Below are 19,154 nucleotides of genomic sequence, written 5' to 3' on the forward strand. Positions count from 1 at the left end.
ATATCTTATATATAGCCATTACATTTTTTAATTGTGAAAACTGTAATTTTAAAATTAAAAACAAATACTATAATATTTTTGATATTAAATAGTTTTTATTATATATTATACATTTGAGCTTTAACAGTAATTTTCGTTAATTAATAACAATATTTTGCTTTACGTCACTTCTTTGCTAAATGAAACTAAAGCTAAAATATTTTTTTATATCATTTTAAGAAATTATATCTAAATTAGAATCGAAATTGAAAACCTAAACAAGAATTATTTGTATATAGTTTTTAAACTTTGAATTATATGGAGCACAGTAATGGTACGATTATAATTATACCACAATACAATTTTGAGTATTTTGAATAAATATCATTGAATAGTATTTGTATGATATAGATATGTATTTATATATAATCTGTACTATATAAACCACGAGTTAAATTGATTTTCATTTAAAAAAAGATAGAAAAATGTGAGGAACATCTGAGGAAAATAATATTATTTATAATATATGTATATGTTTAGTTATAAATACATGTAGGAAAAACATTTAAAAATGTCTTTGAATTTTATACTAATAAGACATTATATTTTTAAATAGAATTTAATTTATCTTGAAAGCAAGTAAATATGAAAGTAAAATAAAAACAATAATTATAAAAAAATCACTTACAATATAATTATTGTACCGAATATCATAGTACTCATAAGTAAAATAACGTGCCAAAAATAGAAAAAATACTGTTTATTTAATTTTAAATATAGTTTATGAATTGTATTGTAAATTATATGTGAAAAACTTAAGTTTTAAATATCTTTAATTTTGTTTTTATATGGTGTCAACTTTTTTTTTTTCAGGCTCGTTCAAAGTTACCCAAAAAAAGGAGAAGAGTTCTTCCTGTTGAACAACCTCGACCAAAACGTTGTGACGCTGTCTGTGCAGGTGTCATGGGTGCTGCTGGGCTGATAGGAAATCGTAGAATGGTCGCCGCTCCTACTCCTGGAGCGATACTCAAAGATACTTTCGTAAATCCAAAATTGGGTAAGTTTTCATAATATTTTGTTTTCTATCATTATTTCCTATTACATAATATAATATATTTATTGTCGAAAGAATAAGATCTTAATAAAGTTATTACTATATTATTGAACTCCGAACAGTATTGTTTCAATATAATATACTTTACTTTGATTATTTTAATAATTATAAAATAAGGTTTACGAGTAGTAGATTACTTCTTCGTAGACTATAGTAGGTATAAAACCTTGATAAAGTGATAAAATGATGAATAATGGAAAATTCAAAAATAATTCTTAATTATTTTTTTTTTTTGTTTATTTTTTTATTTTTTTTAACTCTAGATAGGATACAATTTAATTAGTGATTTATTAAACAAGATATTAAAAAATGAATAACTACTTAGTTTTTATATAAGTTAACAGTAATTATAGATTTTATTATCAGAAAATACTGAAATAACGTAAACATTAAGAGAATTATGGTAGAAGTAAAGTTTTAAAATATAGTTATTAACTTCCCCCTGATCTTCAGAGGGTTCTCGAGGTCGTGTATCGTGAAAGTAATCAAGTACACCGTTACATAAATTTAGCGTAAAGAAATTATAGTAGTAATGAGTAGTATTTTAGTGATGCACTTTACTAGATTCGCAGCAGTAAATATGTCTTGAATGTTCTTTGTGAAAAGGTAAGGTAACACTTATTAAGGAACACTTAAATTCAAATAAGAAAAAAGACAACTTTGGTTTAGCTTATTGAAAAGAAAGAAGTCCAGTTGTCGCTTGCAGAATCTTGTTTGGAAAGCTCTTGATTTTGAGGTAGATGCGCATGCACTCGATAGTTTGGCTGGTGTTAATGAACAGATGAGAGGAGACTATCTGGTAAGCCAGACAGAATCGCAAGCGGCTCCATAAGAAGTCGTTTTCAAAGGAAATTGGCTTTTTTCTAGGCGAACAGAAACTCTCTTTGGGTATTCCTTGTATTTGGTAACACACGAAATAGATCACACGTATTGCGCCACATTGTCACAATTACATGTGAGTTCCTACGTGACCAAACAATATAAATCGTTCCTCTTATTGGTGATCAATGGGGTTTATAGGACTTTAATGATTATCTGCATGCGACAATTTGAGCGTTATTTATTTTATTGAATAGCTAAGCTTAAGAAATATTACAATCATGATTTATAAGCATATAGTTACAATACGGTCTATTAGAATATAAAACGACTGTTAATTTGTACGTACATTGACAATAAAACATGATAATAAAAGTTAAAAAACAATAATATCATTAAATATTGAGTTTGTATAAGTCTCACATTTTAGTAGCATTTTAGGTAGCAGGATAAGTGATATTTTAATCAATTAAACAAATTATTTGTGACTTTATAGAAACTTAAACGTTTAAATTACAAATAAAACAAAATCATTTATAAATCGTAATAATAGTAGTATACTAAAATGATAATTAATGAAAATATTATAGCATGACTATATAAAGTTCACATTGAGATCGGTCTGAAACAAAAACAGTATTCAAATCTACAACGCTGCAGATAAAATGTCATATTATTATTATCGTTTACAAATGCAATTGTATAAAGTCGATTCTGGTATAGCACTAACAACGAATATATTATTATGGTTATCTAAATAATAATTAATATTTACATAAATATAATATATATTATACGAGTACACGATGAGATAGTAAGAGAATAATGGAAATAAATAGATATATGTATGCATACTAGCTGTACGGCGTATGCCCTTAATAAGATTTGCAAAGACAGAAACCAATAACGTGATTTGGCAAGGGAATAGGTATTAAAATTAGAAATTCCTATTGAACTAGTTATGTATTAGAATATAGTCTTTGTTTGGGTTCCAAATACTGCTGCAGTGTAAAAAAATGGTAACTGGAATACATGATAGCATATTATTATTATTATGATTACGAATAGTTACTATGGTACTTGCAATTTAATTTACGTGTCTGAGATAAATATTAGCAATCAGCTAGGTGGATGAGGCATAAATAAATATTAAAATATTAATATATATATTAATATATTTTTTTTTTAATATTTTATATTAAAATTAGATATCGATATACTAGTGGTAAATATAATGTGCCAAAATGGTTTCTCAAAAACTCAGCTCTGATATTTGTATAAATAATGTTTTCCAAAAGTAAAAGGTTTGATAAATGTATTGATATTCATAAAAAAGTATATCAAAAAAAAAAAAAAAAAAAAACTGAAGTAATAAATACAAACGTCATAGTCATTTTTATTTAAAAACTAAAATTATCGTTATTCCTTAGAACCAATGCATTGTATAGAGTTTAACTAGGGATTAGAACCAAAATTAAAATAAACTTTGGAGAATCGTAAATTTGGAAATTTAATAGAATCATTGTAAAATATAAATATCTTAAATAAAAACAGAACTGATGATTTGTAGAGGTAGAGGTTTTTTTGAATCGAATTAAAGTAGTAAAGTATTGATGTTCCCTGAAAGTTTTAAGAAAATCAGGAACGGGTTTTTAATTAGAAGTACAATAAATTAAAAAGTATAATTGTATATTATTGTTTTTTTTTTTTTTTTTTAAGTAATAGAGACTTTATAGATGTAAATCAAAACTATATTTAAAAAATTTGTTTTTAATAGATCAACAGTATCCTTGTAGCCTAAATAAATATTAATCAATTAATTAAGTAAATATGAATCATTTTAATATTATAAAATTATCTATATCTCCATGGAGATTTTTAAAACAACGTATATGAAATTATGAAATTCAGTAAAAATCATATATTTTAAAATTTGTATAATTAATTTTTGAGCGATTAATATAAAAAGTTATAGTTTAATTTGTTCTTCATTCATAATGTATATAAGATTTTAGGATAATTAATTGAAAATTACTAATACCGTTAGATAATTTGACTCCCAACATATTATATTTTTGATTATGAAAAATCTAAATTTTGAAACTTAACATTAGGATTATCATCAAAGCCCTATTTGGTTTTATCTCACCAAACTAAGTGCAACATATTAAATATTTGATAGCAAAACTAATATTGTGTTTCTAGCTTTATATTATTAGGGTATATTGACCTGTAATCAATCAAACTTAGAAGTTATATTAATATTATATATAGAAAATTATAGTTTTTTATTGCTATTGATATTTGAAAGTAAGATATGATAATAATATACATACGAATAAGTTATTATTACTAATAATTTATATGGTGCACTGCAATCCTCTTAATTTTTCGCGTAACTTATTTAAGTTTAAGTCGTACGATTTTTATCATCATACAAACATTTGGTAGTATTCTTAAATATTCTATGAGAAAATAATGATAAATTTATTTATAATCGAATAATTATATTTAAAATGTAATCGCAGTGATAAAATGCTCGAGATTACAAACCTATAGGTATTATTTTTTTTTTCTTTGATGTATTGGTCGAAAAAATAAACGTAGTCGTGACGTTATACACTCACATGTTACTATCGTTAATGGTTTCTCATCGTTGGTGACGTTTTTAATGTACCTATACGATTAACTAATTGGTAGAAACTCTTTGCAAGTCATTCGATGGCTGTAATTTGAACAAAAAACTTTTAAACACGCATGCCACTTAATAAAATCACAAGCCTTGTGGCGTGATAAACTTCGACAAGTTTTACAAAATAGTGGATATCGTTGAAAATATCTGTCTGACCATTGTATTTCAGATACGATATTTCATTTTATCGAACACACATTATATTATATTCCTGTTCAATGAATCTATGATTTAACAAACACAGTATGTTAGTTTCTATTACGTACGTACATCCCACTCTCTTGTAATATAAATATTACTTATACAATATGTAATATATATATATATATGTGTGTGTATTTCTATTTTTACCGATACTTATACACACAAGTAACCATATCTGTTTCATTTCGATAATTTTCCAATTTTCTATCAATTGAATATTCCACCCTTTGTTTTCACAATAATAAAATATTAATACGCTCTAGTGCGTTATAGGTAGTTTTTCAATTTCACAGAAATAATGATGCATATTATTATTATTATAAGTCCCGAACTCCCGAGGTATAATTTTGTATTTATGATAACCGGTGCATTTTTAAATGTTACCTTTATTATTATTATATAATTCAATTGAAACATTGAATCCGAATAATATCAACTTTTTAGTAAGAAATTTCATTGAAGTGGAGATACCGTTTTTATATCTACGGAAGTTTCAAAACATTTTTTGTTGTTCATGAAAAGTTGTTTTTTTTTAACTTTTATAATAAAAATCTATTAAGTTTCATTTATTGGATTTCTCGTTTTTGATAACAAAAATAAACATATTATTTATGTAAACTTATTTTAGTTCTTTTGGCGTACATAATTAGTTTTTTCATGCTTTATTCATAATGCTTTCAAAGACAAAACTCAATTAGATACAATATTTACATATTTTTCCGAGACTTTTGATTCGGTAAATTATGAGAATCTTATAAAGATAAATTAGGTACCTATTAGAGATTCTCTCTTATCATGGTTTCACTCATGTTTATCTGATATATGGCCATTTGTTAACTTGATGTTCAAGGTACATCTGGAGTATTCCAAGGCGGTTTTTTATCCCCTTTATTATTTAGATTAATACAATTTTTTTCTAAATTTTCTTTCTACTCGTTATCTTATTTTTTTCTGTCAATGCTAAGCTTTTTATGCGAATGTATTCAACAAAAATTTGTGACGTTCTTCAATCGTTATTAAAAAACTTTATTATCTGTTGTAATGCAGTCGACCATGCTTTCAATATAGACAAATGTAAAGTCATGTTTTTCTACAGATCTAGAACGTTTATAGAGTAAAATTATTTTCGTAACGACACTCCTCTTAAGCAGGTTACAGAAACTAAATATCTAGGGTTCATATACACAACGGTTTTATCTTTTAGATCCTATATTGATTATATTTCCTGTAAGGCATTAAAGACTTTATGATTTATACGAAATTATACAATTCGATTCGATTCTACATCTTGTTAAGTTACACTGTATTGTACCCATGTTAAATCGATTTTAGATTATGGATCTGTAGTTTGGAATCCATCTCTTTAATGAAAAAAAAAACTTTTTGAACATATTCAATCTCGCTGTCTTAGTATCATTGGATTTTACTAAAAGATGACCACCCTCAACTAATTGTTCACCAACCATATAATTTAAAAAATCAATTCACTCAAGAGTTAATAAGTAAAGACCGAACAACTATTACTATTCAATCTACTTCATGGCATTATAAAATCAGTTAGGAGTCAATTTATAAAATAAATAAATAAATTATTAATATGAGATATAATGGGCTTAAATTATTATTTGTGTAATAATATAACATTTTTTTTTTAAAATTATTTTGAGAGATATTTATCATCATTATTTATGTGTATGTATTAACTGCATTATTTAAAAAATAAAATATTAAAGTTATACTAAGTTGACATTGTTATTTCTAATTGCTTATTTAAATAAAAATAAATATTTTATAACTTACTAACTGATTGACAAACATGACAACAAACATTGTATTTATCCGTAATGATTTTTTTTTTTTAGTGTCATATAATCATATATAAAAAAAAAAAAAAAATAGAAGCACCAACATAACCTAATATGTGAACCAATATATTATTTAGCTTTGATAGTTTTTGTAGTGTCTGAGATTACCGAGTATCGACAAACGCAATATAAATTAAATTTTTTTTAATACACTAATATTTGTCATATTTTTAATTAAATCATACATATATTTTACATATTATCCATACAAAAATAGTAATAAAAACTCAGTAAATATTTAATTTATGGTATAGTAAAGATATACATTTTATAATAATCGTTTTATAAATGATATACATAATATTATTCCGATCATTCAAGTTAAACAATATATTTATAAAATATCACCTTTTTGCTTATTAATTCACACACAACATAATAATATGAATATTCATGATTCTATTTTAATATTTTACATAATATAACATACTTTATTATAATAATATGTGCATAATACATACGGTTTTATTATTTTATTTTATTTTTTTTAATCAAAAAATAGTAGATATTAAAAATCAAATAATCAAGTTACAATAAAATGATAATAAAATTTAAATCTTTATCTAGTTACATCAATCTAATTATTGGTTTTAACATCAAACATAATAAACGAAATAATAAAGTCGAGATCTATGGTCACAATAAATAATAGTAATAAATCATAATATATTTTATATTTTAAACGTTAAATGTGGTGACAATTTTTTGGACTCGTTCCATTTTATCTAGGAAATATATTATATAATATGTATGATCCTTGAAAGTCAGAGCATGTACTATAATAAATATCGATTAATTGAGAAAATAGTGTATGACAACCAATGACATTTCTTTTTTTCAAAACTTATTTATCATGAGGAGATTGCATATTCACTGAGCACTCTCATCACTGCAAAAGTAATCACCCTATAATATGGTTATATAGATGCCAATAATGGCATTATATTACAGTGGATTATATATTTATATAATTTTCGATCTATATTAGTTGTTACTTAAAGCTATAATAATAAAAAAAAAAAAATTACAGTGGATATAACTATTATTGATACATTTAATAGGAAATTATTATTTATCGTGTATGTACCCTTTGAAAATAAACAGAGATAGTTCATTACTAAAGCTTATTATTATTTTTAATTTGTTATAACTAATAATAATATAATAATGTATACTTTAATAAACGTATTCAATTTATAATACAGAGAGTATTAAAATATAACTAAAATATATATAAATGTATATACATATTATATATAAACCATCGCATAACAGATTTATATTCAAATCGACTGATAATTAAAAAATAATTTTAATTCTTAATATATTTAGGTTCAAATTATCCACACAATATTAGGAGAGGTTAAATTTTTATAAAAATGAAAGCGATAAAGTTACGGTATAAAATAAAAGAATTTTGGGTAACTTTCATTTTCTTAAAAATTGGTCGAATATTTACTATTATATGAACTTAAATAAATATATAGTGTACATTTTCGATGGTGTATATTAAAAACACATAAAAAAGAATATTAAATTTGGTACAATGTTATGATTTATGAATTTATAGACAGGCGCTATTCAATTATGGAATTTATGATGTTAGCTCTAGAACTATAAGAGTACTTCCTTACAGCAAACTATGACAATAATACTAAAAATATACTGTGATACAAATTTCTGATCATGAATCATACAATGTATGATATATTTTGTATAGAAGAAGAATAAATTTAAAATAGATATGTCATAAAAGTAAAATTGCATTCAAAACTGCATACTATACAGTTCACATTAGTTCATGAATAATCCATGTGCATATTTTATACTTCAAATACAACACACTTTTAGGCTTCATAAATATATTGGCTACACAATATACAACTCAGAAATATATAAGTCTGAGAATTCAAAGTATTTATAATGAGCAGTTGACTGCCACGCGTCATCGGTATTTGAATAGTAATACAATAAAGTTATTATTGCACCACCTACTGGGTTACATTGTTTGATACGTGCTAAATATTTGAAATTTAAAGTGTATGCGCAATCATACTGTATAAATTTAATGTATTATAAGCAAAAACACACTCAATAACTTTAAGAGTGATGAAGAGAACAAAAATATTTATTTATTTTTTTTTAATCCCTGCACTCTTTCCCAACAATCATCAATGGATCAGAGATAATTTCTCAACCGCAAATGTTATTTTTATTATTTTTATTATTCTGAGTATTTGATTATACATTTTATAAATTATCATTAATTTATTTACAATAATACAAATTTACATGTATTTGTATAATTTATAGATTACATAATTCAATTATTTATTCTTTGTTCTTAGAATACAAAGAATAAATATATTAATATATAATATATATATGTATAAAATGCTTATTAGTTACAAAAAAAATTAACACAATATTTTCTAATTACAGGAAGTATGCGAATCTAATAACCCAATATCTAATATTAATAATTGATATTTTAGCTATATTATTTAGAATTAAAAAATATATATTTAGCACGAAAGAGAACCACCTATATTCATAAACCTCCCCCCACAACACACACACAATCAAATACAACGTTAAAGTATAAGACCGTGATTCTAGGACTATTTTATTTCCACTGGAATTGATACCATATACGATTAACACATATTCAAAAAGATAAATAAAAATGACTTCAAAACTCTTCCAAGTGTCAGTGAAAAAAAATGCAAAACTAATGTTATTTCAATAACACAATCATCAAAAATGACGAAAAGTACATAGTGCAATAGAAATGATGATACTATGATATTTCTGATGATTGTATATATATAATATTATGACACACGTCAATATACTTTGAACCGTATTTTTATTTCTCGCATTTTACACGCACGTTTCCAACATTTTATATACGCATTTTTCGTGGTAATGATTTTTTGGTCTTTCTTCGCTACTACGAAGTACTGCAATAATAATAATAATAATACATTTAACATATTTATGCATTATGATGTGCTCCGTTATTACTTGTACTCGAAAATATTTACTACAAGTTTTATGCGTATATGTATATCTTATACAGTATATTGTATTTCGTTATAAAGAAATAAATGGTGAAAAAAATGTTTTAATAATAATACATCCTTCGAATTTGGAGGTTGGAATTTTCAAATTAAACTGTCGTCTTTGTCATGAAGAGTCAAAAAACGAAGTTCGCTTAATAAATAACAAATCAGAAACACACAATACATAATAAATTAATATTTTATGCATTCGTGCTGTACTACAGAATTATTTTTTTTGCGTTTAGAACGTTCAGTGTTAATGAAATCATGCCGTACCCAGCATAGGATTTATCAAATAAATTTAAAATAATTTAAAATTCATTATTATTGGAAAATTCAACCAATTTTTAAACTTTAAAAAAAAAAATGATTGCTAGTCTTATAACTATTATACTAGACAAAATACTTAAAATATAAGTAATATATAAACAAATATAATATTCATATTAATTTTAAGGATTGGTAAATTATTGTTTACTACTATTATTATAAAAACGCAATACGCATGAAATAAGAATTATAATTTATAATAATTCAAAATATTTTTATTATTAGATAACTAAATTTAATATAACTTCATGGTTTTTAGAAGTCTTACAAAAAAATAAATATTATTTGTAAATTATGCTGATTATAACTTTTTTACTAGGATGCTACGTTGATATAAAAAACTTAAATTAATAAAAAAGGACAAATATGATGAAATGAAACATAGTTTTTCGATCACTATAATATATATCAATTATTACTCAGAAATAATATTGTAGTATATTGACACATATAAATTATTATTCAATCATAAAATAAATTATTTTTGTCTTTTATAGACTACAGATATTTTATAATTTCTTCTCAATATTTAAGTCAAACATAAGACAAAATATTGACTTCAAAATATATACCTGGACGAAATCATTTTTAAAGTATATAAATCGTTTCCATTTTATGAGAATACTATGCAATAAAAATAAGAATATTAATCTAACATGAAAATATGACTATATTTTTGTATGAAGGCGTGTAAGAGAGAATATGGGGCTTAATAATTATTTAAACAGGTTAAGAATCCGGAAATGTATGACATGTACTTGTATATTCGCCAAATTGTTTTTGGAACATTCTCCAATTTTTCAACGATTATATAAAGCAGAAATATAATAGTTTTCCCTTTATTTCATGTTCCATGCGAGTATCCAGCATGAAATCATTGATATTGAAAACACCCTGAGATTCAATATAATACAAATATACGGTTAGGTTAGTAGTTTCATTAATACGGTATTTCAAAATATAAATACATACTTACTTATAATATGCTGTTTTTCGATTGTACCTTTTTTTTCTAATCAACTCAAAAATATCATACAAGTATCACAAAATAGTCGCCTGATAAACAACGATTAATTATGGTCATATATAGAGCTAAGATTTTAGTAACTTCTGCATTTTTTTTTTTAAGTGCTAGGTATACAGTTCTGAACAAAAACTAAATTTATTTCGTTTTATAGCAATTTTAAATGTGTAATTTTTATTTTTCATTTTTTTTTTCCATTACTTGTATTTTTTGTGTTGAGTTCATTTTATTGAATTTTTAAGGTCATTTTTACAAATATTACGTTCATTTTGTATATTTAAACTCATTATTGTTTATTTTAAGCTTTTTTCAATATGTGTTTTTTATAGGTTATCCTAATTACCTACTTTAGTCCATTGATATTAAAAAAGTAATATAGTTAAATTGTCAACTCAAATTTGAATATATTTATAGTTTGCTTCTTAAAATAAATGTATACTCATTTTGCATTATATAAAAAACGAATAAATAATAATTAATAATTAGTAATAATAATTATTTTAAAATTAATTTTTTCTCGGTTATCTAAGTACATGTTTTTGGTAATTTTTAAGTAATTTTTTTGAGTTTTTAGATTATTTTTGCATATTGTTTTTAGCACATATTTTTGTATTTTTTTTTAGTCATTATAATCCTAGTTTTAGTCTTCTATAATATTTTGCTCGAAGGATTTATTAAGATCATTTAATATAGGATATGCTTTTCTTCTTTTATATTAATTATACATCCAAGTAGTTTATAGGTGCGTTCATTCTTTACTAAATAATTATTATTATTTACATGTCATTATCCCAATATTATATAATCGTAATCCATATTGAATTTATTACAGTAAATTATCTAACAATAATCACCTTAGATGAGTTTTAATATAAAAATATTATTATATAATATTGACTGTTCTCTAACATAAAATAGCGTAATATCATATGGTTTTCTATATATTTATTATATTAAGACATTCTTAGCCTTATAGGCTATCTACATAAAATCACATGTAAACTATTTATTCCACTGCATATTAAATCAACATAGTACTATAACTAAAAAAGTAATCTTAAATCATCGTTGTTATTTAACATACGGGTAACCTTTTAGTTTTTATCTACAATGTGTTGAGTACCTTTATAATCGTATAATTATATTAAAATCTATAATACTTAAATTTTAAATTAAAAAAAAAAAAAAAAAAAAAAATTTTATTTATAGTGCTTATACTAGCAACATGTTTTACTGACAGTATTATAATATAATGAACCGTATATAATAAAATAAAAGTGAATAAATTAGATACAATAATACAATTATGCTTTTAAACTGTAGCACATAAACATTAAACGCTATTATGATTAAAGTAGTTAGTATGACAAAATGTTAACATTAAACTTAAAATATTATGAATAAATATTAATTTTTAAACTGTATGTTATTTAGAACTCATCCACTTGTTATTAAGTGTAGTAATTTCAAACTTTAGAAAAAATAAAGTATAGCTAAAATAAATTAAAATACTGTAAGTATAAAAGTTTTTTAATATTCTTAATGTTCACTGTAAAAAAAAAAAAAAAAAATAATATTTATATATTTTTATTTAATTACTGAAATGCGTAAAAAAATTGTAAATAAATTAAAATTTAATATATATCTTAAAAATCGAAACATAACACTTTATTTTTGTAAATATTTTGTTATAATATAAGATTAAGTGTACTTCAGTAAATATTTGTCAGATAAAATATTTTTTCATTCAATTATTAAGAAAGGAAATCTCTTTTAATACTAAGACAGTAACGATGAATAATACCGTAGCTTATTATATTTTTATATTATTAGCAAAACACGTAATATTATATTTATGTGTTTTGTTATAAATTATATTATTATATAAGTATTAACGTATTTCAATTTATACGTAGTGACGTATCTAGTGAGATGACTCGGTTAATGTTGTATTGCTTATTAAGATTTTCTTTTTGATAGTAGTGTTTTTCTTTACTTCAACTAATCAAGAATTAAGAAAAAAATAATTGGAAAACCAATTGAACCTAATTAATATATGAATATAACTTCGATGACTTTTGTGGTTTATGATATTACCAAGTATTAACAAACAAAAAATCATTTTTTTATGTGATATATAAATATGATAAATAAACAAAAATTATTTTTTTTGTGGGTATATAATTTATTTTATTATTAATTCATAGTTATAATATTTATATTGTCCTTTTTTTAAAAGCATAATAATAATTAAATCATCAAATTTTTATTTTTAAATCACAATCTATAGCTTCAAATTTATCCAAGTTCAAATTTTTGTGAAATGTTGATAATCACATATTATATAATATTACTAAATATTCATAATAGTCATTATTCATTAATTAAATTAAAAATGCTTAGATGATAAGTAAAAATAGTTGAAAAATAGTTCAATATAAATTTATTAAAAACAGAACTTTAAAATATTACTCAACGATACCATGATGGCACTTTCATACATTTATTATTATTGAAAAATAAATAAAAGATGCTTATGATATAATGTGTATTATAATACAAAAACAGTATATTATACTGGTGGAAAATTAAATTTAAGCAAACAAATTTTATCCTGGTTTTTAATTATAAATAAACATACGGCTAACAAGGATATAACTATAATTTTAGTAGATAAAATAATATATGAATTAAATATTTATTATACATAATAACTGTATTATTGCAGTAGTATAGTTAAAATTAAAATCTCCAATTAAGTTCAAAGAAAAAAAAACAAACAATACAATAATATTATATTTATATTTAATGATTATATTTTAATACGAGTAATAAGTAATAAATAGAAGTACCATATTAGACGACGCTGAGCATTATTTAATTTTGCTTTCACTTCTTAAAAATCAATAAAAAGTGAGCCCACAAAACATAGTAATTACTATTTGTTGCATAAAACGTATAATAAATTATAATATTATACCATTAAAAGTACTTACATGTATGAAAGCTGGATACGAATACACCGTTTAACAGAAACATATGTTCGCAATACATTCTTATTTGAAATATCTAATTCGTTTTTAAATTGTATGAGTGTAGTGTAATACCATTGTTTAATTATAAATTATATAGTTTCATGCGTTCCTCTTTAACTGAGTTTATTTAACAAAATTCAAACGGTAAAACTATTTTTCTAGTACATTACTTCGTGATGTATTTTGTTGAAAAATTATGGAGTAACTACGCTTTATAGATATTGGGAAATGTAGTGAAACTTGCATTTTACATTGTTAAATCTTTCAAAATATATTCAAAAATGAGATAATATCTACATACATTTTTAGTATAATTAGTTTCATTATTAATAATTAATCAAAAAAAAACTATTATAATGAATACCTTTGTTACTTTTATGAAAATAGAAACTAAAAATTATTACGTAGGAAGCTACAACAATGAAGGTGACCACACTCACAATGCAGGTATCAATAGTTATATTTATTACTTCTATACAATTTAAAATTGTTACTTTTAGAGTTAACTAGTTTTCAAATTTAAATTTAAAAAAACCATTTTATAAAAATAAATTTTTAAAAAAAAGTTAAAGATAAGGTTTAGCCAGTGCCTTTAAATTACTATGGCTGTAGCAATACATTTCAGATTTCGTTGTGTTGTATAGTAATATAACAATAATATTTATATTTTATTTGTTGTTTTTATAATAATATGGTTGTGTCGACCGTTTGCTCATGCAGACGGACAGCTTTATTGCAAATGTTATTGAGGGTTGGTGGGACATTAGCATTTTTATAACCCTGTGAGTCGTAAAAACTAACTTACCCCTATCCAGCCATCTAACGCTCACGCAACTGGCGGAGACGCGTGACGTAGATGTATTTCATATAACGCGCGCGCTCGTTATTACAATAATAATTCGTCAGAAAGGTTTCCCATGTAGCTTTCAAAATATTATTTATATATTATATAGCACGTGCACACTCACGTATTGTGTGAGTATATTTCTCTCGCGGATGTGCTTCCGTATGCGCGTGCGCAAAAATAACATTAAACTCGCATAATATGAGGTATTATATATATGGTATTCAATGAAAATACTCAACTTATAGTTTTTTTTTTTTTTACAAAATAAGTAATATAAAATTGACACTGATTTTCCTCATTTCCTTACCCATCAAAGTACATTGATTGGCTGTGGGACAGTCTATCACTTACTTTGCTCAAAGAACTAAAATCTATATGTTGATCAAAATAACGTACGTATCTCCAGCCCCACCCACAATAAAACTTTTTTCAATTTTTTTTTCAGAAATATTTATTATGGAATTTATATACGTTTGTACGATGAAAATCAGAATTTGTAAGGATTAATTTTCAAAAGAATAACCAAAATAGTGTGGGGGTTGTAAAAATGTTTCTATAGCACTCCCATAAAAAACTAACTTTTTCCAAAATTTTCTCGATCAAATATTTAGTACAAAATCTGTAATATTTGTTTATTTAAACGTTTTTAAGATAAAATATATTTTTTACTAAATTGCAGATATTAAATATAAGTACTATTAAGTATAGTAAGTACTATAAGCAAAAAATGTGGAACTAAACAGTTAGTAAATAATAGATATAATTATATGCCAACTGGCAGATAATAAGCTGGTAACCTAAATCCTAATTTATTTTTAAATTTATTTAATATTTTAAGAATATAATTTACTATGATATATGTTTAAATCATTACTAGTCACTTGGTATATGAATGTATGGTACATTGTACATCATAATTGATAGCATGAATAAATATTAATTTAGTGAATTTAGTCTAAAATAATTTTTATATTAAATATTATTTTTTTTTAATGTTTTTGAATCTTTAAGGCATTTTTCAATTAATTAATTTTAAAATGATTCATATTTCATAATTAACAATGATTTTATAATCTGTGTTAAATTGTCGATAATTTAAGGCACTACAAGGTTCTATACGGTTTAATACAGTATTATAAAAAAATTAAATAAATAAATAAACAAATAAAATACTGTACTTTAACATCTCTATAATTTACACTAAGACTATTGTAAACCTACCTAAGTCTGTTTATACATCATATTATTGTTGTTCATGAATAGTACAAAAATTCATATTTCTTAATAGGCATATAAATGTAATTTTTTTTTATTTCTGTTATAGCAGCTATATATAACTAACTGTCCTTCACCATGAAAAAAAATTTTAAATATTTAACAAATTGTATAATTTTAGTGTTCTAACGTGAAATAATATTTTAAATATACTTATAAACTTATTAAATAAGTAATCGTGTAAAATATTTTAAATAATTTTTTTTAATGTATAATAATTTCTTTTCTAAAAAAGTATACACTATACACTCTTTCAGTTTGCCACGAAAAAGGCGTCAATTGAGACTTTTTATTTTTCTATAGAAAGTCGTAAATTGAAATACGATTTTAAATTTCCGATGAAAAGAATCAATAACTAATAAGAAGCTTAAAAAAAATTGTAAAATTTCAAAAGTATTTAGAAATAATAATGATATTTTTTGAAAATTCAAAAATTCGTTTATAGTCATATATAGTATAAACGGATAAGAATTTTCAAAATAAACAAAACAAAAATGGAATTAGAAATCAACTTTAAATTTTGTTTTGCTCCTTTTGAAAAATTGACAAAATGGTGTTTCTAACTTTTTCGTTGTATGTATCAATCTATCATTGTACGTATCTTCAGATGTTTCACACAAACATTCTCAACAAATAGATTATTACTAAAAAAATAAGTAGGTATATGTTATTATATTTTTGTAGATATATTTTAATAATAAATTTTAATGCACCTAAATTAGAAGATTAAATAAAACCATAACATTACTCATAAAATCAAAATTTCAATAATAGATAGTTGTTATGGAAAAAATGATTTTTAGTTTTTGGGAGTGCTGAGAAAATTCCAAATTTTGAAAACACGTTTTTCGCAGGGAAGATATTTTCCAAAAAATTCGCGATTGGTCGTACGAATTCGTGCAGATTTTGTGCTAAATATTTGCTCGAGAAAATTTTGGAAAAATTAGTTTTTATGGAATGGCTGTAAAAACATTTTTACAACCACTCACACTATTTTGATTATTTCTTTGAAAATAAATCCGTACAAATTCTGATTTTCATCATACAAATGTATACAAATTCCATAATTAAATATTTATGTGAAAAAAAAATTAAAAAAGTTTTATGGTGGTGGGGGTGGAGAAACATACGCGTTAAGAGATTCATTTCTTTAAAATTGCTTTTGACATTCAATATTTCTTTGGTTTTGCATCTGTCTGCGTCTTTCTTCTTAAATATGGGCGTAATAGTCTCTGCAGAATTCTCAAATATCAAACAATGCCATATGTTGCTGAATTTCTTCATCAAGTGGCTTTCCTTGATTTTTTTAAGTCGTTATTGGATACATAAAGTTTTTTGTCTTTTTACTGTCATTTCAGCTGTCATAACTTTTCAATGTTGAACGTTAACATTAGTTTAGTTATAAAGTGACAGTTAGAACTATGGAGGTCAGATTATAAGCCCTCGTAGTCTATACTGGTTGCAGGATTATGGTAGTTTACCTATCAAAATGTAATTGATTTAAGTACTATCCGATCACCCTTTACGTCATCTGCCTTCATATAAGTAGTCCATCTTACACGCAAATATTTTTTGAACGATCAAAATACCACAGCAGAATTATGTTTGTCGATGCAGTTGAGCTTATAATCGTGATATCACTTTAATATCCTTTGATTCTACATAATATAATATGACACTGAATGTATAAAGATACCGAAAAAACATGCAGTATTAATATTATTACATCGGATATTTCGAAGTTTTTTAACAAGTTTCTTAATGAGGTAAATACTTGCTAATAATAAGCGTAGTTTATAAAAATGTTATTACATTTGTTTTATATAATTGACCGAGTATCGTATCCTATACATAATATTAATAGTATTTACTGAAAACCATTTTAAAAAACTAAATATGTCTCTCCTCAAATTAGATAAAAAAAATCATTTATGATTCTTCGAAATATAAAAAGAAAAACATTGCAATGAGAATATAATGCATATTTTTTTCTATAAATAAAAGCTCACACGTTTATGTCATAACAATAAAGCGTCATTAAGTGAAGAGCTTACACTTAGTGATACTATCAAGTTCTATAAAAATATTAAATTCCTTTAAAACAAAAACAAATATATTGTTTTTGAATGATTTTTATCGATATATATTTACACAAGTAATCATTAACACACAAAAAATTTTTTTATTTCTAGAAAAATTTGACTGAAAATATTGCAATTAATAATTAATTTTACAAAACAAAATATATATTTTATGCATTTATAGACGTTTAACTGTATTTGTTTATAATATTTATCAAATAATAAATGCTAAATATGTTTAAAATAATTTAATAATATTAAAAAATTGTTAAAAAATTATTTGCTTATCAAGTATTCTTTTATTGGTGTTGTGCGTAAACCTGTGCTCTAGGCATGGCTTAATATTATTATCTCTCTATTTCGAAAATTAAATGTTAAAACAGAATATTCTAATATTATTCTGCCATGTTTATGTTACAACTTATACACATATACAGTAATACAATATATTAAAAAGATACGCGGAAACGAGTAGATATTTATAATAAATACATTATCGTTTATTATTATTATTATTCCCACATTGATTTCATCTTCACTCAAAGGTTGTAAATAATAATACAACTGAAACGTATACGTTAATTGTAATTTGTTTTTGGTTTATGCTCGTTCGCAGGTAACATTAATGGGATGAACGTGCTAAGTCTTGCATTCCAAGCACCGCAAATACCGGGCATGTCTTCGCCATCATTTTTGCCGTACAACTCTCCCTCGAGACATTCGCAGGGTAAGTGGCAAGTGCATCCAACGAAGGAATCACATCTTACCATCGTATATTCATGCATGATTTTCTTATTTTTATACGTTATCAATGTATGATATTT

At 23.7% G+C, this 19,154-nt stretch overlaps 1 protein-coding gene across 2 annotated transcripts in view; it reads left to right on the top strand.

Moving 5' to 3' along the window:
- Window positions 1–19,154, top strand: part of LOC112599608 (potassium voltage-gated channel protein Shaw-like) — a 200,218-nt gene that overhangs the window by 177,728 nt on the left and 3,336 nt on the right. For both annotated transcript variants that reach the window (XM_025346577.1, XM_025346575.1), the window contains 2 exons: window positions 853–1,036; window positions 18,947–19,057. In XM_025346577.1, the coding sequence (XP_025202362.1) occupies window positions 853–1,036; window positions 18,947–19,057 (295 nt within the window). The remainder of the gene's footprint in view (window positions 1–852; window positions 1,037–18,946; window positions 19,058–19,154) is intronic.

This window comes from Melanaphis sacchari, unplaced genomic scaffold (genome assembly GCF_002803265.2).
Source record: "Melanaphis sacchari strain LSU unplaced genomic scaffold, SCAv2.0 Contig53_pilon_pilon, whole genome shotgun sequence".
Taxonomy (NCBI): domain Eukaryota; kingdom Metazoa; phylum Arthropoda; class Insecta; order Hemiptera; family Aphididae; genus Melanaphis; species Melanaphis sacchari.